The sequence below is a fragment of the Anser cygnoides genome, chromosome 3, assembly GCF_040182565.1.
Source record: "Anser cygnoides isolate HZ-2024a breed goose chromosome 3, Taihu_goose_T2T_genome, whole genome shotgun sequence".
NCBI lineage: Eukaryota > Metazoa > Chordata > Aves > Anseriformes > Anatidae > Anser > Anser cygnoides.
This window is the reverse complement of record NC_089875.1, coordinates 115,353,304-115,377,265: the sequence shown is the minus strand read 5'-3', so window position 1 is coordinate 115,377,265 and position 23,962 is coordinate 115,353,304. Positions and strand designations below refer to the sequence as shown.

The following is a 23,962-nucleotide window of genomic DNA, read 5'->3' as shown; positions in this document are numbered from 1 at the left end:
TGAAGGCGGTTTGGATTAAATTTTAGCTGGATGAAATCTAGCTGCAGCTCCTGCCTATAAATCTTCAGGGAAAATAGTAAAGAAATTAGCCTTTTGCTATAAAGTACATGGAGTCTCATACTTCAAAATACAGATTTCTGAGATTGTTCTCCCTGATGGTATTTAATGTTCTAAGTATCTTTGAAATTGTTGGATAGAAGGTATTTGTTTGTTACAAGTGCTACTTGATTCTATTTTTTTAGAGAGAGAGAGAGACACACATCTATAACTTACAACAAGACCATCATACCACTGTTGAAAAGTTTAAGGGATTTAAAAGTTCTGAGTAAAACTTTGGAAGGCTGTTCAGTGGTGCTGGAGATACTCATATTTTTCTGACAATATTTTAAGTACATTTGCTCTGTTACGTTAAACACACAAGCTCAATAATAAACTCCACATCTGCTTTGGGGCCCTTTCGGCAAAGATTATATGGATCCAAAGGTAAGCATAGCAAAAGGGAAGATTGGACTTACCCGCTGTAATGTTGCAGGCTTCTCAACTGTAATCAACTATTGATTTAGAAGATTAGATCCATTACTGAAAATCAGAGTACAGCTGGAGACATGCTGACCTACTACAATAGGAATTGGTTTCCTAGTGAATTTAGTGGTTTCTTGATAGCTCTTCTAAGTAAAGCTGTTTTACCTCAGGACTGAAACTTGACAAAGCATAGGAGTAAGAAAAATTAAGGAAAATCTTACTGTGTCTACAACTCCAATATAATGTAAAAAAATTTTTTTTCTTAAAAACTGCAAATGTTCAAATTAGAGCATTGTTACAATCAAGACTTCACTGAAATCCTTTTAGATTCTGTGCATTTCATACAGCTTATTCTCTGGCAAGAAATAGTACATGAGATGAACAGTAGCAAATGGTCCTTCTTTTTACTGTGTGGTGAATAGAAGCAAACAGCCCAGACTGAGTTCACTGAAAAAAAACAAAAAACAAAAAAACTATAACAGGGCATTCATGAGATGAATACAACCATCTCATGCCCTCTTTGTCAGGAGAGATCAGATGCACTGGTGTGGATGACGGTAACAACCCCTGAACGTGTTTTATAATGTAGGAGTGAATCACAATGCTGACAAAGTAAAGCACTGTTTTAGCTGTCACCACCCATCCTGTTCGGGTCTTGGAAGGACCAACGGACATTTAATTTTGAAGCGATATTTTTAAACCATATATTTAACAAGGTTAACCCACGTCAGAGGAAAACATCAGCTACCTATAATTAGACATGGACACATCAGCTATATTGATTGACCTTAACTTGAGATAGCAGTTGTTGCCTGAAGCCTTTGTAATGAAGGAAGCATATGCATATAGCTCTAACAGAACAGGAAGGGAATGGAACTGTAAAATAAATAGAAGAACAGAGTATGGTTGCTTTCTACTTGGGAATTCCGTTGACAAAGACAGCACATTCCTCTGCATGGTGTCCTTTTCCCACGTGCTCCTTGCAGGAATGTTAAATGTAGGCTGCCACACAGGGAGAAATAGCATAAGGAACCAATGTTGCTGGAAAGTTACTGCAGTGGAAAGTGAGTCATTGTTCTATGGGAGATGCTGGGTGAATTAGCATTCACAAAGCGGGAGTTACCCCCTGTGCAAGGAAGCATCCACACATGCTGCTGGCTTGTTGGACCGTAAGTCCACAAGCAAAATCAATATAGCTTCAATTTTAAAAATACCATGGAATGAAAAAAAAAAAAAAAAACCATGAAAAATTCAAGACAGCCTGAGCAACTGTTAGTACCAGATAACACACATTTGGAAATAACATATGATGCAAATTCTCAAAACAAAGACACTTTCAAGTGAAATTACAATTAAGATATGGTAGTGTAGTTTATGAGATCGTTCTTGGATGCATAACAAGAAAGCCTATTTTTGAAGCTAGGATTGTGTGTGAGCAGTAGGGAGATTTATGAGCAAATAATGTTTCCGATGGACTCTCCATGTGACCTCAATCAAGTTATTACGCATTCATATGCTCCTAATGCTTATCTACAAATGTGTTAATAAATGCCTATTTATATTGTAAGCATTTTAGAACAGAGTCTGCTTTTTGTGACAAAGCTATACATCACCCAGCATACTAACAGGCTGGGGGTACTCCTTTCATATGATTAATGATCATAAACACCAAAGTGAGATGATTTGCCACTTTTGTCCAAGACGGAAGCAATTTACAGCACTGGATGATAGTGAAAAACAGACCCTGCAGATTCCTGGCTTACACTATCATCAGCCTCATTAGTATCAGTAAGCCTATCTACTGTAACCTTAGCTCAGCTGGAAAACTGTTATGGAAACTAATGGCTAGATGTGATGTGCAGCTAATTTTGAAATATTAGGAGGTAAGTCTTACCACTCCCTTTTAATGTCATCTAAGAAATCTACTCTCTGATACCACTTCAAGTTGCAGTGATGTTATCTGTTGTAGTGTGGAAAGCAACCTTCAGCTGGGTGGGCTGACAATAGAACTGAACTTTAAATGTTTAATTCTAAAATATGATTATTATACATTTTAAAATGGTAATGGTAATCTTCAAATAATGGAGCACTTTTAACAACGTTGCAAAGTGCTTGCAACATGGAGTGACTTACTTTATGTATTCAAGTTTAAGGTGGTACAATCCTGGCTAGTGGACGCTGCTTGCTTGCTATTTCAAAGCTTACATCCCATCATGTCCATTATATGGACAGTTCTCAAAGGAGAAACCATGCAGTCTGAATTTCCAAAGACCCTTGCAGGGAAGGATTTAGAGCAGGAAAGGACTTGGTTTACATAAGCAAGATCTCTTGTGAATCTTTTTTATTTTGAGATTCAACTGAAACCAAGATGTATTGACAGCATGGCAGGGAGAAGCACACAAGAGCTTTTAAATAGAGTCCTGAAAAGATGATTTGATTTCCATTCTGTGGAATGTTATAGCTATTCAGCGATATTACAAAGTAATCTCTGATAAATTGCCCATGATTGAAGCAAATGGGAATTCACTGAATAAAGCCCTCTGATCCTTAATGGGATGAAGCTCTCTACAAAAGTTCAGAAAAAGGGATGAAGGACTTTTTGTTTTGCTATAGTATGTTCCTGATTTCCTTGCAAAACAGGGACAGGTAGCAACAAAAACTTCCACCGCCAAATATTTCTCCTGCCGTTAAATATCATGTAGGGAATAAACAAGGTTTTCCATTCCTCTTTGTCCTGGGTCATTTCCGAATGTCTTTTTAATGTCACTGAGTTCTAATAAGATTTTATTCCCCATGTCTTGTTCAATGGAAAGGGATTCTTTTGCTCAAGTACTTTTCCGTCTTCGGATTTCCCGGTGGTGTACCTGCCACAGCAGACGTCCTGGCTTCTCAATGTATGCTTTGGTTATCTTCATCTTCTTTTCTAAGAACTGGAGATAAAAGGATGTTGAAGGCATTACAGCAGCTTAGGCTGCTGTAAACTTCAGCACTTGTTACAAATTGCTTCCATTTGAAACACAGTCCTTCCCAACGGCATTTATTTTCAGAAGCATTTAGATGTCTATTTGTAATACCAAACTACAAATCTTGAATCTTTCTGGGAATGAACCCTGCAAAATTTTTATGTAATACTTAGTGGAGTGTAGCTCCAGTCCTTCTCTCCTTCTTTTCTTTATTGTCTTTTGTCTTTCTCTACTCAAAGAGTTCTTGTATTGTCTTTTTCACAAAGCTTTTCCTGTATACAGGGTGCTGAAAAGGGTCAAAATAGGTTTTAATTCTATCTTTATATTACACTTGTTACAAACAACAGATAAAGAAGGGAACAAATAAATTTTTTGGATTAGTGAAATTACTTTAAATCCATTTCTACAGTAGTTCATCTTTTATTGTTGAACTACATTTAAATCTCTTAGTATGTGTGATATAAAAGATTAATTTTATGTTAACATGTCCTCTGTATTACAAACAAAAAAATCCAAACAAAACTTAACAAGCAAACCTTGTTATTTATGATTTATTCATTTATATCATCAGTACTAAAAATGGCGATGGAGCTCACATAGAAGCTATAAAGCCATAAGCTGCTTGAGTCAGTGTAACTAGCCACGCCTTGTAAAAGCAACAAGATAACTAAGAAACCTGAAAATAAAACCATCTGCCAAAAACAATCTAGGGAGTAAACATTCAAAATGAAGCATGTCTTTACATGTTCCCTACTATGCTAACATAATGAGAATAAAGCATTAAAATGTTCAAAGCAGTGAGCAGGGATTTTTAACGACATCAATCCCTCTACAAGAGTAGTCCCTCTGGCATCATAGAGAGTACTCACTTGAGTATGGTTCACAGGAATGAGATCAGAACATTAGGAAAAAAAAAAAAGAGAAAAAGGGACACAAGTGTGGTCAAAATATTTAGTAAATATAAAATAAATAGCTTTCATAATTGTGGGTTTTCTGTTGCTTCAAGCAGATCTGGATAGGCACCCAAGAAAATCAATTTGCTTGCATAAAGACAAAGTTTATTTTGCTTTTAAAAAGTCATCAGTGCTCACGAGAGGAGGAATGCTGGTTTGAATCAGGCATGTTGCAAGCAGATGTTATGCAAGCTTCCCCAAAGAGTCCTGCCAATGCATTGCAATCCTGAGTTATGACATTAACTGCAACTGCAATCTGGGCCCTTTTTTGGGCCACAGATTGATTTGTTGGTTTTCCCAAAATGGGGACGATATTTTTGTGATGTATACAAAAACCTGAAGAGGACCGACATGTCATTTTTCATTTTCAGACCAACAGAATTTGGACACCATATTTGAATTACAGGACTTACCAGTAGCAAGGACAGAAATAGGAAGGCACATTATCTGTCATCATATGATTGCAATATTAGCTCTTCTTAGCAAATATATCTCCTGGTTATTTCCTGCAACATGTTTAGTAAGGGGCAATCTCTTGCAGTTTCCTTCCATTCCTACTTTTCCTGCTTTTGAAGGATAAAAAGAAAGTCATATCCTAGTATCCTTTTCAAAAAAAGTCTTAGGTTTTTAATTAAAATACTCCTTTAGCCTACAAGTGTTTGAAATGGCTACATCCTTTCATAACCTTTAAACAAATAAATAAATAAACAACAGGTACGCAACAAACCAAAACTAATTGGACTGAGCAGAACAACTCTACTACAACTTTTAAACAGTAGATGAAGTACCGTTGCCATTACAGATTAAAAGCTCTAAGCAGAGAATGCCAGATAAGATCATAATTTCTACTCCCAAACACATTGTATTTTGGGGTATCTCAAAAATGAAAACTTGTCTCTGTATGCAGATTTTTTTTTTATTGGAAATTTAAATGGCCCGTTTTCTTTTTATATATCCTATTAGTGCTGTTATTTTGTATTTTTGACCAGATGCTCTACCATACTCTTTCAGACTTCAGTCTTGAGAAGAAATGTTGGAGTATGCATGTGAAACAGAATTAAGTTTTTATATTTATTGTTATTTACCAAAACATTATTGTAATTTCCATCTTCAAACAATAAAAATACTGACAAAGCTTGTATGAGCCTAACAGCCCGAGACACGTGATCAGTAATTTTATTTGTCAAAGAAGCAGAAAGCACTAAAGTAACTTGCCCAGCAATGCCAAACAAGTCAGTGTAAAAAGAGTAAAGGCTGAGACTTCATCACCTACAGCTCTACTCTTCTATTGCTCGGCTATATTTCTTTTACAAAACTTTGGGTTTGGGGGCTTACGTGATGCTTTTGGGTTTGGGGGCACGCCGGGTGATGAGGTTCAATAAAGGCCATCACGTTGTGGCGTGAGGAATGGTTTCTTACTTGCACCCAAGGAGCACCGGTGGGAAGGGATCGGATTATAGCTCGTGAACAGTCTGAAAAGCGTTTGGTCATCCGATGTACCGTAATAGATACTATTCTTCATCCCTCTAAAACGTGATTATTGGATCTGCGATAGAGGAGGGAGACGAGAGAAGGATCCTTTCCAACTACTGAGCAACGAACGTGAGATTCCAGCCGCGGCTACTGGGCGAAAGCACCGCGGATGTTATCGGCGCCTCGCACGGGGAGCACTCCTGATAGCTTGGCTATCAAGAGGATTTCTTGCGAGCGAAACCCAGCGGGCTGTGAAATAAGTTTTCCACTGAAAATAGCGGAAATCCTACCCTGGGGCGGCTGAGTTGCTGGGCGGCTGACTGGAGGCTCCCAGGGCGAGCGGGGCAGGCTCCCCCAGGTGCCGGGGCACCGCAGCCCTTTTTGGGGGTGCCACCTTCCAGCAGCCCCTTCCCGGGCCCTTTACCCACCCCAGGACCCCTCGGTTTAATCCCTGAGGGGACCCGGGAGGCGGTGGCGGCTCCTCCGTCCCAGCGGGACCGGGGACGCGCTGCCCCGTCAGGCTGAGGGGAGCCGAGGGGAGCGCCTCCCACCCCCTCCGCTTCTACCGAGCCCCCCCCCCGGACCTCTCCCCGCTCCTTGCGGGGGGGAACCCGGCCTCATTTCCCCCCCCTTTTCTCCCTCCCCGGCTCCACGCCAGGCCCTCGGATCGCGCCGGCGCCGTGCCGGAACGTCGGCAGCGGGGCCCGCACCGCCCCCCAGCGGCAACGGGCGGGCTCGGCGCGCTGCGAGGAGAGAAAGGGAGAAGGGGCAGTAATGGCGGCCAGGTAGTGCGGCGCTCAGCCCGGGCGGCGGCGGCGGCGGCAGCGGCGGGAGGAGCCGGCGCGGCTCCGGCTGTGGCTCTGCCCGGCGGAGCGGCGTCCCCAGAGGACTTCTCCTTCTTCTCCTCCTCCTCCTCCTCCTTCCCCCTTTCTCCCTCCCCGGTCGAGCCCCGCTGTCTGTCCGCCCTCCCTCCTCCCTCCGCACCGGCGGCGTTTAGCCCCCCGTGTCCCCCCGGTGTCCCCCCCTCCCCGGGGCCATGGTGAACACCAGGAAGAGCTCCTTGCGCCCCCTGGGCAAAGCGGCGGCCGCTGCGGCCGGTGCCGGCAGCCATTTCATCTCGTCCCGGACCCGCTCGTCCAAACGGGGCACCAAGGCAGATGCGGCCGGGCTGGAAGAGACGGCGGCGGCGGCGCGGGTGAGGAAAGGGCCGGCGGCGGGGAGCGGTGGAAACGGAGGGGGGGAAGGCGGCGGGCACAGAAATAAATAGGGGAGGGGGAGAGAAAAAGGAGGAGGGGGGCAATGGGGGGGGGTAGCGGCAGCGACGGCCGCGGCCGGGGGAGCCGCTGGGGACAGCGCCGCTGCTGCCGGGGGGGGGGTGCGGAGCCGGGCTGAAGGGGGAGAGAGGAGGGACGGGGGGGTTGAAGCAGGGTATAGGGGGGAAATGCAGGGTGTCGGGGGAAGGCAGGGTACGGGGGTGAAGGCAGGGTACGCGGGGAAATGTAGGGTACGGGGGGGAAGGCAGGCAGGCTGCGGGGAGAGGCGGCGGAGGAGCCGCCGCGTCCTGACCCGGTGCCGCGCTGCCTCGGCGACGGGCGGCGACAGGCGCCGGCCCCTGACAGGGGGACACGGGGACACAGGGACATGGAGACGGGGGACAGGGGACACAGGGACAGGGGACACGGGGGAGTTGTGGCGCTGCTGCCCGTGGGGCAGACAGGGCCGGCGGGGGGGGTCCGGAGCCGAGCTCCCCCTGCGGCCGCGGCCGGCACTGCGCCTGCCGCCAGACAAAAGTTGGGAGCTGCGCCTGCTGCAACTTCGCAATCCTCTTGCCCTCTTTCCTCCTCCTTTTTTTTTTTTTTTTTTTTTTCTTTCCTCCTTTCCCCTTCCTTAAATGACCTCAGTTCGTCCGAAGAGGGTGTTCCTGGCGGCTTCCGCAGAGAAAAGCTGGCGTTTGGGAAAGCTGCCCCGTTTTTGTGACAGCCCCAAGGAGGGCAGGGGGGGATTTGCCGGGGGTCTGCTGGTTTAAGTGGAACACTTTCTCAACATAACTTATAACAGCTTTAACTGTGATCCCTAAAGGCAAATGATTCTATAGACTGCTATCGAAATCTGCTGTTTCTTAAATTATAACTGGGAAGAGGAACTCGTGAACCCCTTATTTTTGCCTTGGTGTCTCTAAGCGTATCTTAACAATGCTGTTTTTTTTTTTTTAAGTATACGCACGTCTTTTTTTCTTTCATGATTAAAACCTCAGGTATTTGAAGGTTTAGAGTAACGGTTATAGCTCTCCACACGCATATTTTCAGAGCAACGTATTGTGAAAGACCCGGTGAATACGGAAGTGAAAACCGAGGGTCAAAATGTTTGACAGTCGCACACCAACTGACCACGTCCTGCCCTCTGCGAAGGAAGAAGTTAGTCACACAAGTAGAAAAACAATAGCAGCCGGGGCAGATCAGAAAAATGACACCTGGAATTGCCAGAAAACCTTTTGCCCCATGCCTTTTGTTTAAAAACACTGTCTGGATACTTGCTCTGTACATTATGTGCTTCTCTTTCGGTTCTGTCGTGCTTCAGTTCCCTTCCTCACATCTTATTTACTCTCAGTGGTGCCTGTTCCTTCCTTGTATAACTTCATTAGGCTCATGGGGATGTGGAACATAGCTGTAAAAAGCTGTTCTGCTTGTTCTAGTATGCAGTTTCTGTTTATTCATATCATGGGTCTTGTGGTTTGTGAGGCAAAGTTTGGTGTAACCCTTCCTGGCTTGCTTTACAGCGAGTTTACAGCTGCTAAAAATAAGTTGGGCATCCTTCTGAATATTTCTCATCTGTGAATTACATTTGTATACTACAGATTATTAAAATGTATAAATTATGTTATTGTCAGAGTGTAAAGAAAGGAGATCATATAAAATATTGTTATAAAATTGATAAGTACATCACAGGATACATCCCATGCCTCTAAAGAAGTGTTTCTTCTAAAGTTAAGAGAATATTTTTGGCATACTGGACTTGTTTCACTTCACATCCAATATCGTGCGTTTGAGGTAGATAATTTTTTTGTTTAGATGTAATTGCCAAAGGTGAGGAGAAGTTACCAGGAAGGGTTTGTTGTTTTTCTTTTTTCCCTCAGTAAATTTTGTAGTATATATATATATATCCCACCATATTTTGAGTTATCTTTGTACGGCTCTTTTTCCCTTCAGATCTAAGAATTTGTCAGTGATATAGTACATTTCTGAACTCCCCAATCTCCTTGAAATAATGCCAGAGAAAAGGATTTCAGTGATTACAACATGAATAAGTGTAGCACTAGGAAGACAAAGCCTTTGCTTTTTGGAATTGACTGTCAGGAGACAGATAGTGAGGCTGTGTTTTGTGCAGAAAGTGTACTGGGATTGTTTTCATGCAATTGTATGTATTTTGTCAAAGTTGACTGGAACAGTGTGTTCTTTTAAAATCTTTTGGTTGTAATGTCAGAAAACCAGCCTTTACTACGAGCAGTTAATTGGGTTAATGGGCTGCTAGAGTTGGGAGCTGCTCTGTTACGCTTTTTATTTGCACTGTGTGACTTAATTTTCTTCCACAGAGATTCTGACTTTGAATTCGCAGAGAAATGCTCTTCAGTGGCAATGCTTGTAATTACCTTTCAGGGTGTATTTTAAAAGATCATCTGTTTGTTCCTTATTAGCAAAAAACTGAATTAGTAATCTAACGGCATCCTGTAAAATGCTGATTGGACTGGATAGTATAGATACAAGGTTAGGAGTTGTCTTCCACCTCTTTTTCTTCAAGGTCCAGTCTCCTCTTCCTCCTCATTTTCTTGTGGGTATTGTGTGGTTTATTTATTTCTTTATATATTTTTGTATTCATACTTTTTTGCATTCGTTCACAAGAAGAGACTTGAATCTCTATTCTCCCTGGTAATGGCTAAAAGAATTTAAGTTTCACAGTCACAGCATGGTTGTGTTTGGAAGGGACCTCTGGAGATCATCTGGTCCAACCTCCCCTGCTCAAGCAGCATCCCCTAGAGCACATTACCCAGGATTGTGTCCAGATGGCTTTTGAATGTCTCCAGGGAAGGAGACTCCACAACCTGTCTGAGCAACCTGTTCCAGTGCTCAGTCACCCTCACAGTAAAGAAATTTTTCCTTGTGTTCAGATGGAACCTCCTGTGTTGCAGTTTGTGCCCATTGCCTCTAGGCCTATTTTTGGGCACCGCTGAGAAGAGTCTGGCCCCATCCTCTTCACACCCTCCCTTCAGGTACTTACACACATCGATCAGATGCTCCCTGAGCATTCTCTTCTCCAGGCTGAACAGGACCAGCTCTCTCAGCCTTTCCTCATAAGAGAGATGGTCGGGAGCCTTAACCATTTTAGTAGGCCTTTGCTGGACTCTCTCCAGCAGCTCCATGATCCTCTTGTAGTGGGGAGCCCAGAACTGGACACAATACTCCAGGTGAGGCCTCACCAGGGCTGAGCAGAGGGGAGGATCACCTCCCTTGACCTGCTGGCAGCACTCTTCCGAATCCCCCCCAGGGTACAGTTGGCCTTCTTGGCCAGAAGTGCACACTGCTGGCTCATGGTCAGCCTGCTGTCCACCAGCATCCTCAGGTCCTTCTCCAGAGAGCTCCAGAAGGTCAGCTCCCAGCCATAAATAAAGAACTGGCGTTTATTCCTCCCCAGGTGCAGGACCCTGCACTTGCTCTTGTTGAATTTCAAGAAGTTCCTCTCTGCCCAACCCTCCAGCCTGTCGAGGTCCTTCTGAATGGCAGCACAGCCCTCTGGGGCATCGGTCACTCCTCACAGTTTTGTATCATCCCAAGTCATTGATGAATAATTTTGGACCCTGTACAGACCCCTGGGGGACACTGCTGGCTGCAGGCCTCCAACTAGATGGCAACCCTCTGAGACCTGCCGTGCGGCCAGTTCTCAATCCACCTCACTGTCCGCTCATCCACCCCCACTGTCATCTGCACTTCCTGAGCTTGCTTATGAGCATATTATGGGAGACCGTGTCAGAAGCCTTGTGGAAGTCCAGGTAGACAATATCCACTGCTCTCCCACCATCTGTCCAGCATGATTTCCCTTTGGTGAATCCATGCTGACTTTTCCTGATGACCCTCTTGTCTTCCACATGCTTAGGGGTGGCCTCCAGGACGAGCTGCTTTCCAGGGATGGAGGTGAGGTTGACTGGACTGTAGTTTCTGGGTCCTCCTCCTTGCCCTTTCTGAAGTCTGGGTGATGTTTGCTTTCTTCCAGTCCTCAGGCAGTTTCTAGTCTTTGGGTTCAGTACTGTGTTGAGTTGCATATTAATAGTGCCCAGTTTTGTTTGATCGTAATCTAGAAGCAACACGCATTCTGTGGAAATGGGCTGTAATGGTCTAAATGCCTTTATTGTTTTCTGTGTATTCCCTCAGTAGCATTTTCTCATCGTGGAGAAAGCAATATTTGAAAAGTCAGCTGGTCTGCGTTATTGAGTGGCGGCTGAGATGAATACATGCGTGCCCACTGAGCAGACGCAAGATTAAAATTAACAAAATCCCTCACTAAATGGATCACGGAGCCAAGAAGTTTATTTTCTGAAATGATGTAATAGCAGAGTGCCACAGAGAGGGTACAGAGGGGAAAAACTGGGCTATGCTTTTATTCCCTTTTCCATCATTGATTTATAAACTACATAACAAAGTTAAGCTGTCATTACATAAGGTGCTGTTCTGCCTTTATATAAAGTTGTATGCATTTTTTTCTTTCTAGTATTAAAACTTGGGAAGTCTCCTGGGTTGATATTAAAGCTTTCTGACAAGAAAAATGCATCAAAATCCTCCACGGTTTTCAGAAACCGAATTGTGAAACAATGCTTGTAAATTCAGTGGGCTTCATTCAAACTCTGAAAACTGAAAGAGTCGAAGATAGCGTGACCGTAACTGGTTAAATCTGTGCTCTAGCTGAACTCTGATGTTTTCAGACGTCGAGTTGTGATTGTGTTGTAATATTTATTTGGCAGTTCGAGTGTTTTTTCTCAACATCTTAAAACACAAAAATGCTGATCGAGAGCAGGAATGAACTTATTGTGAAATAAACACTTTTTAATCATGCCGTTGTATTAGTTGGACATTTTAGAAATGTATACAAGACTAACTTAATTAGGCAAGAAAGCATTAGCAGTGCCTTAAGAGCTACTTGAGGGCACTGTGGTGATTGTAACGCATGATCCTAGCTAAAAGTAGTACTGCCAACATCATTCAACTTGTTCAGTGGCAACATAGAGCTCTCCATTGTACTTAATTGCTAATAGGAACAAACACAGCCTTGGGATTGACATAAAGTGCTGTACTGTGGTCGAGTTTAAGGCTAAGCAGCATTTTTGTGCACTGTAATACCCATATATTTCTGCGTCTCTTACTGTAATTCCTCAGTCTGTGACAAAAAATATTTTTTTCCATCTTGGAAAGTGTGATAATGCATTTTTGGTAGCGTAAACCCATTGCTGCATTTTACTCCTGAAAGAAGTCTTTAATGGTCAGCTATTGAAAACATATAGTCAACTTTAAATATATATATATATATTATTTATTTTAAAATACTGGCTTTAAGCATGAGCCTTTGAGCTTTCTATTTTTTTTTTCTTTCTGAAAGAGCGGGATTCAGATTAGTCTATTTTCTCTGAATGCCTCCTTGCAAAGTGTCGTACACCGTTCGGATAGTCTGTGGTTTAGAATAAAGCTCTTAGCAAAAGTTTCCTTCTTCCATCGGAAAAACTACACTTAGGGCAGCCTGCATGTGAAGTGCTTCAAGAAAAAAGCTCCTCTTAAATACCTATATTTAAAAAAAAAAAAAAAAAGTATTACAGTTAAGAGTTTACACTGAGGCTACCCAGCACTTTCACGGTTCTTTGAGTTATACCCTGAAACACAGAGCCTGGTGAAGTTATTCACAACAATGTCAGTTAAAGGCAGGTTCCCAGGAAAGCTCATTTGAGCAGTGGGGTAAGATGTAGGATTTGCTCCGTTTCCGTGGTCTGCTGCTCTTCTGGGACGTACCAGGAGAAGGTCGGTGATGTGAAACGAATTGCACGGTCTGTTCTTGGGAGGGTGGTACTGGTACAGCTGTGACCGGGGGAGGAGGAGTAATTGTCGGAAGGAGTCGATGTCCAAGCTTCTGTCAAAATATTTTATGGTCAGCATTTGTAATCCTTCTGTGCTTCCAGACCGGCGTCCTGAGTTAGGATTCTTACAAGCGTCGTGCCAAAGCAGCGTGGGCCACTGCGAAAACTGAAAATTGCTCCTCGTAAGTGCGCGCGGCTTGTTCTAGGAGGCAGTCGTGCATCTTGATCAAAACCCTGCCTTTGCCAAAATACTGCTGCAGGGCCAGAAAAGGAAGCGGGGTAAGGACTAATCCAGCGAGGGAGCGAGACCTCCAAAGAATGCTCAGGAAATGGTGTTGATGTTTGGTGTGCTGCATTGCTTCCTCTGAACATTGGGTTTGTCCCAGAGTAATATTAATAAAAGCTGCTGCTTGAACGACTGTGTCTCGGTTAAAACGTGAAGCAGAAGGCTTCACCGATCGTTGTGAGAGATCCCATGGCAGTTGTGCAAGAGTGGCATACAGCTTGGGGTTACAGAAGATAATTAGCTCAGGTAATTACATTCTGATCACCTACATTCCCCTGCAGTTTCAGTTGGATGTGGTATGGTTTTGCATAGCCTGCCCTAAATTGTTGAGTGTTTGCTGCGCTGTGGAGAAGTTTTCATTCCATTCTAGTGATGCTTTAAATTATTCCTGCGTAAAACTCTGAAACCTTCCTCAATCCAAAGCATCCAGCAGGAAGGAATCAGTGATGTGAACCTTTCATTGCGTTTATTTTGTGTTTCTGTGACCGTTTCAAATGGCGCTGATTGTTCATTAGATATTTCAGCTCTAATATATTGCTTTGTGTGCGGTTCATATCGCTCATGAACCCACTTACTGCAAAGGGAGCTGACTGATTTTCATCCTTTTTCATGGTATCACTTTATTTTTTCTGTACTCTTCATGCTTTGCTGCTTTTTCTAAATTTTTGGCTCCGAGTTTAGTGCTGCCTTTATTACCTTTGATGGGGTTTTCATGGTTTATTTTAATCACTAATTGCTTTAAATCGTTCAAGTGGTGTTTTGCATTTATACTTCCTGGGTTCTGTTCCTGAAGAAGTTGAATTTCTTCTTGCTTGGTAGCCATTGAAACGTCCCACTTCTCTGCCACTTGCAAGGTTAATATGTTACCTTCTGTCAGCATTTTCATTTTGAACCCAGTATGTGTGTGCTGGAATAACTTCAACTCTAGTTTAACTAGGAATAAATGATGTAGCTTTAGTGCTTCTACCAGAAATACAGAACTCGTGAGCTTGTCCAAAGTTCCTGAGCAGCTTTTTGTAGCCTTTTCTGATTTATTTTTTTTTATCTTTATGCTTCCAGCAATGTGTATGAGTGAGCTAGCTAACTTAAAGCTTTGGTATAAAGCTTCTGTCCAGCTGTACTCAGAGCAGATACTTTGGCATGGGCATTTTCACGATCTAGAAAACGGGCTTGTTGCATATTTCCAACATAGAGTCAATACCTTAATTTTTAAGTGAATAAGTAGTCGAACTGAGCTATTGAAATAAATTGAAGTTTTTCTTTCTGTACACAGGGAAGATGTTACTTGCATCAACATTCACTGGAATTCATCATTCCAAGTATTTAATAACTACTTTCTATTATTTCTCTGATTTATCTTTCAGGCCTTGAATGTTGTGTTTATTATGATTTTAAATTTCAAGGCATTCATCTGAATATTTCATATTACATTTTTATACAATGTTATCTTGGTTTTACTTCTGAAATACTGTCTTTAAGTGCTCTGTAGATAGAGATGTAGAAGTATTTTTAATCCTGTGGTTTTTTTAACACAGAAGGAAGGCTACTTCTCTATTTGCTACAGACGTTTCCTTGCTAAGTTTAATGGCTCAAGCACCTGGTCATGTCCAAACCTTTGGAAACAGGATTGTAATAATCTGTAAAAGTTTGCATAAATACAATTTTTGCTTTAAAGGACTTTGGCAATAGAATCTAGAAACTCATGGGAGGAGTTAATATGGGTCTGGTTAAAAACATCTTCCTTCAGTGTTGAATTAGGAAGATCAATGTTTTTTAAAACCTTTCCATGTGTGGATCTTCCAAAACATCTTCAGGTGTGGACAGCAAGTGAAGGCCGCCCCTCGGCAGCCCTGCTCTGCTGGAGGTGTGTGATTTCCCAGGCGGTGCGAGCCGCTTGCTGTGCAGCTGCGAGAAGCAGTACACGCGCCAATGCTCCTGCTTGGCCGGCCATTTGATCGGCTGGATCGGGCTCGAGTTGCTGGTCCAGCTGAAAACGAAGCCTCCTCCCCACTTCCCCTAGCCTTGATTATCAGCTGGTGTTACAATGCGATTATCAGCTGGAGATCCGCAGTGTCACGCTGAGTTTTGGGAAGGCACAAGAGGGAGGAGAGGAACTCGCTTGTAGTGGAGGGCTTGGAGAGGGGCATGGTGATGAGTGGGACAGACCTCAGCTCCCTGTGGGCTCTGGCACAGTTTGGCAGAGGCTGTGTGTAGCAGACTCTCCCTCTCTTTCATGAGCCTACAAGCAGCCCATGGATTGCAAGAGTTTTTGGATGTCAGATCAAAAGCTGGCTTTCAACAGCTTGTCCTTCGGGCACTCAGCCTGCTTGTGAACAGGTGTCTCTGGTACAGGCAGGGTGAATAGTCAAAAGCATGAAAACGCCCAATAAGCAAGTGGTGTAGGCAGAGCTTTCTATTTTTGCCTGGTCAACTCATAACTTTTCTCAAAAGCTTTCACATTTAATAAATGTTTTGAATTTTTGGAAGTGAAGAGCTCTAGGAAATAAAATGGAAATCTATTGAAAGAATGAAAGCAGATCTTCTCATGCAAAAAATGGTGTTTCAGATGAATGAGTCGGAAAGAATCTATTCTGAAAACGTCCAGATGAGGGTATATTTTATATTCTTACGGCTACTGCTGATGCAAGCATTGTTTACTGAAAAAAATACAGAAATGGGATGATAAAAGAATATTGATCATCTTGCAACTGAGGCATTCTTTTCTATCATTATCACAGGTGACACAGTATTAATAGTTTTTTTTATTCCATGATCATCAAACACTTCTTAGGCATGAATCTTGTTATTTGCCCTTAACACCTGTGTTAAGGTCTGATAAATGACAGCATGCAAGTAGAAATTTGAGAATTGTGGCCAGCAGATGGGTTCTCTTAAGCCAACTTGGTCACTTTTCAAGCTGTCGGGAAGGTAACACAAGGTCCTTAATAAAACTCGAAGTTCTTAGTAAGGCTGTTAACGTGCTTTAATCCGAATACATTCTTTTTCTCAGCTTCATGTCATTTGAAGGCGCAGGCATCAGGATTTTTAGGACACGATGGTGGATGTGTAGCATGTAGCAGTGCATGCCCTGCTGGCACGAATACGGATGCTACAGGCCACTGTGTCGTGCTGCGACCTGAGGTTGGGTCATGTTGCCTTCTTCCTCAGACAAGTACATCAGGTCTCACCCCTTCCCACCAAGCAGGCAGTCAGCCCCCCAAAAGAAGGGGGGCTTGTGCCACGAAAATGTGGGGTCAGGACGGGACGGAGGGGGGGAGCTTGTGAGGATGTGTCAGTGCTGGAGAGTGGGTAGTGCAGTGTGCCATACGTGTAAGGCGAGGCGTGCTCCCGGTTTGAACACCGATTAAAACCTTTCAGTTACTAGAAAACATGCACTTAACGTAAAAGAAGGCATTCAACACAGGTTTTGAAGGGGTTTGGTACGTGATCGTCAGTCGACTTTATCATGGTCATGGTAGGAAATTTGTTTTATCTAGTTACTAGTGCTTGAAAGCAAATGAGCAAAACTAAAAACAACTCAAAGGTGTTGTGAAGTCATTTGATTTTCCTGCTAGCTTAGTATGCCTAGCCCAAAAATGCATTAGGAAGGATGCCTAGTTCTTGCCTAGCTTTCAGCAATAGATCTGAAAGGAGGTCTTTAATGCATTAGAGCTGTAGAAGTTAGTATTTTAATCTACATTTATCACCTTTTTGCAGAAACTGATAGACAAGGGAGCAAGTGGCTTATCCAGAATCACAAGACGGACAGGTAGAGAGTGGATTTGGGCTATTTTATTGGTATGTTTGACATGACGTTATAGATTAAATACAGCAAAAGGAAAAGCATTTGTTAACTGAATAGTTGTCTGAAGGCAAAGATGAGTGATCAACTTAACTGGTTGGTACCTGGGGACACCTTCACATGTTTTTTTCCACGAGTACAAGTTTTATTTTGGTAAACAACTATTTTTTTTTTTTTTTTAACCAAAGGAGTAAAAATAGTCGTTAAATAACCTGAGTACGTACTTTCTTTTAATGAACAGTCTGTTTCCACATGGTCTTTGAATGAACTCGTAGGGGAAAACCAGATCTTCAGCAGACACTTTTTTTGCATGTTTTATTTTTTAAATATTAATACAGGTTATTAATATTCTGAGGCTTCTGAGAAGCTGTGTTGTTTTTCACGAGCTGCATTTCAAATGAGGTCAGAAATAACTGGAAGACCTGGATTCAGTTTCTCCAAAGTACGTAAAAATAAGTAGATCGCGAGATGTCTGAAGTTGCTGTTGTCTTTTCAAGGAGTGAAATGAGGAGGAAAAATACTTCTACATATCCAAAGCTAAAGGAGAACTAAAGTTAGTAGGCGTTTGTGAAAACCTGTAGCTGAAACACATTTCTTCATTATGCTTATTTTGCTGTTTTTAATTATGACAAAAGTAAATTTCGGGGTGTTGCTTGTTTGTTCAGCGAGGCAAAAAGAACATCTAATTAAAATAGGCTGCTTTTTACAAACTGCAGGGGAATAGGATTGATCATTGAGGATTGAATGCCAGTTGGTCTTAATTTCATGTCTTAGACATGGGAAGGGATCATAGATAAGAGAAGAGCGTGCTTATAGGAGCTGAAAGGATTAAAATACTCGGTTCAAAACTCAGGTCTGATTTGTGAAGTTGTGTGAGCGATCACGGTAGCTTTCTGGGTGTGGTAGAGTTAGTCAGAGGAAGGGTGTGACCCACAAAATGTATGGCAAGGAGAGCAAGTTTAACCATCATGGAAAACTCAAATATATCAGCCTGTCTGCGTACCTGCGTTTTAATGCAGTTGGACTTGTGGTAGAGCAGACCAGACGGAGGCTTTTTCTGAAATGGCAAGGTGTGGTTGTGGTTTGGATGTCGTGTCATCCCTGCTCGAAGGTGAGCTGAACTCGTGCTCGTGCACTTTCAGATGGCAGCGAGAGGTAGTTCACGCTCCTCGTGTGTTACCGAGACTGCAGGATTGTAGTTACCTTTGGATGTTCAGACCAGGACCTTTGGAGTTCTTCAGACCCCTAGTGAGGAGTCCTTTAGGTATTCTCCTGGCCAGGACATTCAACTTATTTAAAAAAAAAAAAAAAAAAAAAAAAATATATATATATATATATATCCCCTCCAAAAATACCACCCAACCCAAACGTGCAATCCCTTACGTGATCTGTTCAATATGCTAGAAATAACCATTGTGTTTTAACTTGAAAATGAATCAGCTGTAATGCTTTAGCTCGTTGGTCTGTGTGATAAACCTGATGGCAATTGGTTGTTGGTGAGCAGCTCCGTGGTGTGTGTGTCCTTCAGTCCTACTCAAAGGCTGTAGCAGTTTGGTCACTTCTTTTCTTGGACGACAAATTGAGAAGGAGAATTTAGTTTTATTTATTGATTTCTAGTTTGTGTTCTTTCAAAACTTGTCTCTAAATGTTATAACTGAAGTTGTTTTAGTATCAGTTTTTTATTTTGAGATTTATATAGGGGTGATTTGGGAGAGAAGACTGCAATAACATGGTATGCCAGTGTTCTTGTAGCACCTCCAGGGATGTGTGTATTATAAGATGATAAACATCTTCCCATCATTCTCCTTTTCATGCAAAGTAAAGAAAGCGGAGATAAGTATGCAGCTGTAAGTATTTTATTGCTTTATTTACTTGTTTTGGATTTGGTTACTAGATTGATCGTTACCACCATTCAGCTGCTGGCAGTGAAGTTACGTTACCGGTGTGTGCCCACTGCTGCTGCAAGACTCCTGCTGTAGATCCTTAGCTCCGCAGCTCACTCGAAGTACTCCTTTGGCTGTCAAACTCAGTTACACTCTTGAGTATGAAGATGATAACGAACGCTGTTTCTCCAGCCTAGACCAAGAATGTTGTCGCCTTAACCCGCTGGCTATTAGTGAGACACTGCTCTCACCTATGAGTGAGTTTCCTTCAGTGCTGGTGTTTCGTTAGGAGCTCTGAGTTCAGTGCGTTAGTTCTGACTTCTGCAGTTACATTCTTCATTTCTGAATTTTTAGGTTTGATGCTTTCACCATGCATTTTTCTTTCTAGTCCTAGAACATTTTCACACCGTTTACTGTTAAGTAATAAGCTTCTGGGTTGAAACTGAAGTACTGTTTTTAATCATTAAAGGTATAAATGGTTTGCGACCCAGTTACTTGAGGGAGCAAGCAGAGTGCAGAGGAATCATTAGACCTCCTTTGCTATAAATGGGAGGAAGTGGTGGGTAGGCTGCTCTCTGTAAAGGTTTCTCAAATTGGAATTAATTTCTTTTCTTGTTCTCGCATCTCCCGGTTCAGCTAATCTCTTGAGAGTAACGAAAACTCCATCTCCATGTTTTACTGCAGGTAGCTGACAAGTCTGGATGGCAGGCTGGGTGTGAGTTGATTCTCCAGAGCTTAATTTTTTTTAAGAGTGTTAACTGGAACATGGAATTTGGATACTTATTAGTATGTGTAATTTTTCAGTGATTTCTTTCTGTTGGAGCTTTGTTATTACCTCTCAGCAAGATACTTTGTATGTTAGGGGATCTACAGCAGGTGTGCTAACTGAAGGTAGGGTTTGGGCTCCACTGTCTTCAAATTCGGCCTCACTTTGTACTTGAACCTAGCTGGGATGTGACTGCTCGCTGCATTGCCTTTGACCACTGCATAGCCAGGAGGAACAGAGGACAAACCAGGGACATCAGCCAATTTTTGTGACTTCGAATGAGAGGCGGGGAGCTGGAGGACATGCAGAGAAAGGCGGTCATCGGAGACCTGGGAGGAGTCAGGATTTCTGCACGGCAAGGGGTAGAGATGGAGCGTAGGAAAACATGCATTATTAATTTCCCTGCTCGCAAAATAGCTTTAATGTTACCCCTCATAAAGCTTCACTACTTGTTTGTTCCCCTTTCTGAGCTTCATTTTCTCGACCTGGCCAAGCCGGTTTGAAACTGGTTCTGTGGCTTGCCTTGAAACTCTGCTCCCATCCCTGCAGAGCCGCTCGGGTAATTTCAGAAAGTACCTCCTAAAACCGACTTCAGTGGGGCATGCTAACACGCAGTGGTGTATTTATGTAAGTCCACAAATAAGCTTGTGGCTGGTCAAGGGATAAAATACACGTACAAATGCTTACGGTGTTCAGAAGGGAATAAATACGGTATTATAATAGTGAAAAGTAAGTCTTTTGTGAGTGCTGACAGTCCTGCAAACTGTCTGGCTGTGCACTGGGTTGTACGGTGGAGGTGCTCTGTACATAGAAGGGGTGGTTGGTACCTGTGCTGTCACTGTGCCTAAATCTTAGGTTCTGATCCCAAATCCTGCTTTGTGTAATTTCAAGTTTTGCTTCTGATCCTGTAGTCGAGATACTACAAATACTAGAGGGAAAATTATTCCACTTCTTCAGGAAGTACATCAATGAGGAAGAAAACAGTGTTTATGTTCTGTTTTGTTGTATTTTGTTTTGTTGTCGAATTCCTAAGACTGAGTAGTAAGATAAACATCTTGCTTTCCCTGGGCTTACCTCAACAGGTAAACAACTATAATTAAAACTGCTTTTAAAATGGCATGCGAGCGTAGGCTGGCTGGAAGCTAATACGAGATCTTTGTATTCGGTATTTTCAGTGCTATTACAAGTATTTACCAATATTTATGCTATAAATAAAAATATATTCCATAAATAACAAATTATAACTAATACAGTATTTAATAATTTGTTAGTATTATTGTAAGTATTTAAGTTAATATTAGTTTAAAATGTCCTTGGGGATAAAATGTTAAGGCGTGATGTACACAGCATGTTTTACTTGCAGCTTTCTATTCCTGTTCTCACCTCTGCCATTTACTCGTGTTTTTTTTTTTCTTGCATTATCTTTTACATTTTTCTCATCTTTTGGTGAAATGATTCAGCTGACTAAGCAGGTAAGAAACTAACCCAGCTGAAGAAAAGCGAGCATCTGAAGCTGTAGTGCCCTGGTTTGGTTTCTGGGTGGGTCGGATAAGCAGCAGGATAAGACAGAGGGGGTTGTAGTGGTGCTGCTGAGCCTGGGGTTCAGCAATGCTGAGCTTCTTTGGGTCTGCTGTCTCCCCAAACTGCACCCATGCGGCTGGTTTTCTGTAGGCTTTGCCACTTCCTAAATGTGGTGCTGTGACAGCCTTTCTTCATCCTAAGTTAATTTTTTTTTCTCCCCCTTGAGTGCTTGAGATATCCAGTATTTGAATTATCTGCAGTACAAAGCAGATGGTGGTTGCTGATGAGCCAGATGAATAAACTGGACTTCCACAACCATCTATTTGCATACAAGTAAAACGATTTTTTTTTCTTGGTTTGTCCTCGCTGACAGTTCCTGGACCTTGATATTTGGAAATCGGTTGTTGCAGGAGAAGATACATACATTTTATTTATATATATTTTAACTCACAAGAACAATCTTGGTTTAAATTTTTGGTTTGCAGAGTATTGCTTTTTCCTTCCTATTTCACCATGACAGTCGCAGATCCTCCTAAGTTGTCTGTCCATGCACTACTTACGGACAGAGCTCTTGCATAACTCCTCCTGTCTTTGAGTTTCTGTCTCTTACCACTAGTAAGCCACAGAGGAAGAACTCCGGTAGTGTTGTGGTGCTTTTTCTAGGTGTTACGGCTGAAGCTTTAGTGTGTGTAATGCTGCTAACAAGCACAGGAGACTAAAAGTGCTGTAGAAATACATCTGCTTTCAGTTGCACATATAGCAGTAGAAGGAAGATACTGCAAAACTCTTGCAAGAAGGAAGAGTGTAATGTGACTGTTTAAGCATTTTAAGTACAAAGATAATGTCAGTGGGATAAATTCATGCTGTGTTTCTAAGTATCTTAATTTTACTCAGTCCTTGTTTCTCTTTATTTCACTATTAATTCATTTACAAGTAGGGCAGGGGTGGCATTGTCAAGTAGGAAACACAAAGTGCAATGGGTGAGAGAACCAGAATGCTTGTTCAGGAAAAAATGATCAAATATACAAACGCTTAATGTTTCAAATAAAAGATCTTTATAGCTTCTGACAGATTTTTCAGAATAAATATTTTTAATATTTTGGGCAAGCCAAACGCTGAGAGTTTGACAGGGGAGAGAGTTTAACTCTGAGTGCATGGCTTTATTTATCATCAGTTACACCTGTCTGTGTTTCCTTTAATTAAAGTTATCGTCTACCAAGCTTAATTTTCCTCATTTTTCTACAAGGGTATATAGAAATGAGCCAACTAAGTATGGTCTGATGTTTTTTTTTGTTTTCAGAAAGATGAAGGTAGTGATGGTAGTTTGAGCGATAGCCACATATCTCCTCCCGCCAAACGTACCTCAAAACATGCTGATCCTGTGTGCAAAGACAAATCAAAATCACGCAGCACTGGGCAGCGAGAGGAATGGAGCATCTCAACTGGACAGTCCAGGTAACTTGGTACTAAGAGAAAAATGAAGTTCTGTCAAATTTTCCCATATTTTTGACTCGCTTCCTCTGTTTCTGCAGCGAGCTGTAGCTTACACTCGAGTGTATTTTTGAAGCATGCTAATTTCATATAGTTTCCTTGTTATTTTAAGACTCCAGGAATGGGGGTTATATCAGTCCTCTCATCTGTATGCTTTCTTTCTATGCAAATGTGTGCTAAAATGGAAACTTAATTTTTATTTCATATGCAGTCTGAATTCTAGGTTCTTGATACATCCAAATTTAGTGACTTAATTGGTATTTTTATGTACTTTGTCTATAAGAAGACATGACATTTTAATAAAGAAATCAGTATTTTTGCTATCTTTAAGGAATAGATAATGGTCAAGTTTCTTTCCATTGTCATTTTCAGCCTCTCTTCCCTGTTTGGCTATAAAGAATGAAGTAAACTACTATGTTTAATTAATTAAAGTCTAAGCCATGCCACATTTTTATAACTCAAAAGAGGAGTAATTTATTTCATTTTCTAACTATTGATTAATAAGATTTTCAAAAGCATTCCTGTGTTCACAAGATTACAGGTAATTGAGACAGTATAGAGTATATGTTCCTGGGCTATGAACATTCAGTTAATAGTGATTCTTTTGTAGATAATATTTCTTATTTATGAACAAATTGGAGTTCTTACAACACTTGGCATAAAAGAGTGACTGCAATTCACTACAGGACTGTCATCTGCTAGGATGGCGTATTTAGAAACTGTATAAATCTTAAAACGGATTATTTTTTTCTGTTTGTTTTCCCTTTTAAAACAGAATAAATTGAATATAATATGTGTGCATGGTCATCTAAAAATATACTGAAACTCATGTTTTTTTTGTTTATAAGTATAGGTTTGTACTGTAGATATTAGAAATGCTAAGAGATGAAAAAATACTTAATGTGGCTGGGAGAATTTAGATCACTGTGTCAAATGAAATTTGGTCAGGATACCCAAGCTCACGTTGTTACACAGAATGTGCTGTGACATCCATGCATATGGGTTTTTTTTGGTTATTTTCTGCCAAAATCCAAAGCGCTGTGCCTAATAACAATCTTGAGTCTTTAAGACTTTTCCCAAAGGTTTTGTTGCTAAACCTTCATTATAATCAAATTTCACTTCTTCAGTTGTGGTTTCTAAAAAACTTAAAATATCTGACCAGAAAAACGTTACTGGAAAGTTGGATGTGCACAT

At 41.9% G+C, this 23,962-nt stretch overlaps 1 protein-coding gene and 1 long non-coding RNA gene across 5 annotated transcripts in view; one reads left to right on the top strand and one right to left on the bottom strand.

Annotated features, from left to right (window-relative positions):
- Nucleotides 1-700: 700 nt before the first annotated feature.
- Nucleotides 701-6,467, bottom strand: LOC106044499 (uncharacterized). 2 transcript variants are annotated; one of them, XR_001212312.3, is made up of 3 exons: nt 5,774-6,467; nt 4,852-5,004; nt 701-3,771 (listed from the first exon to the last, which is right to left on the bottom strand). It is a non-coding gene; the product is annotated as an uncharacterized lncRNA (long non-coding RNA). The 2 variants fall into 2 exon arrangements; XR_007163905.2 differs by having other exon boundaries at nt 4,852-5,001.
- A 135-nt stretch (nt 6,468-6,602) lies between these two features.
- ATAD2B (ATPase family AAA domain containing 2B) overlaps nt 6,603-23,962 on the top strand; it is an 84,493-nt gene continuing 67,133 nt past the window's right edge. The window contains exons 1-2 of one of the 3 annotated variants that reach the window (XM_048065688.2): nt 6,603-7,106; nt 22,578-22,732. In XM_048065688.2, coding sequence (XP_047921645.2) covers nt 6,948-7,106; nt 22,578-22,732 — 314 coding nt within the window. In that variant the 5' untranslated portion in view covers nt 6,603-6,947. Of the gene's footprint in view, nt 7,107-18,481; nt 20,839-22,577; nt 22,733-23,962 lie in introns of those variants that run through there. The other 2 variants (XM_048065687.2, XM_066995008.1) reach the window with 2 other exon arrangements.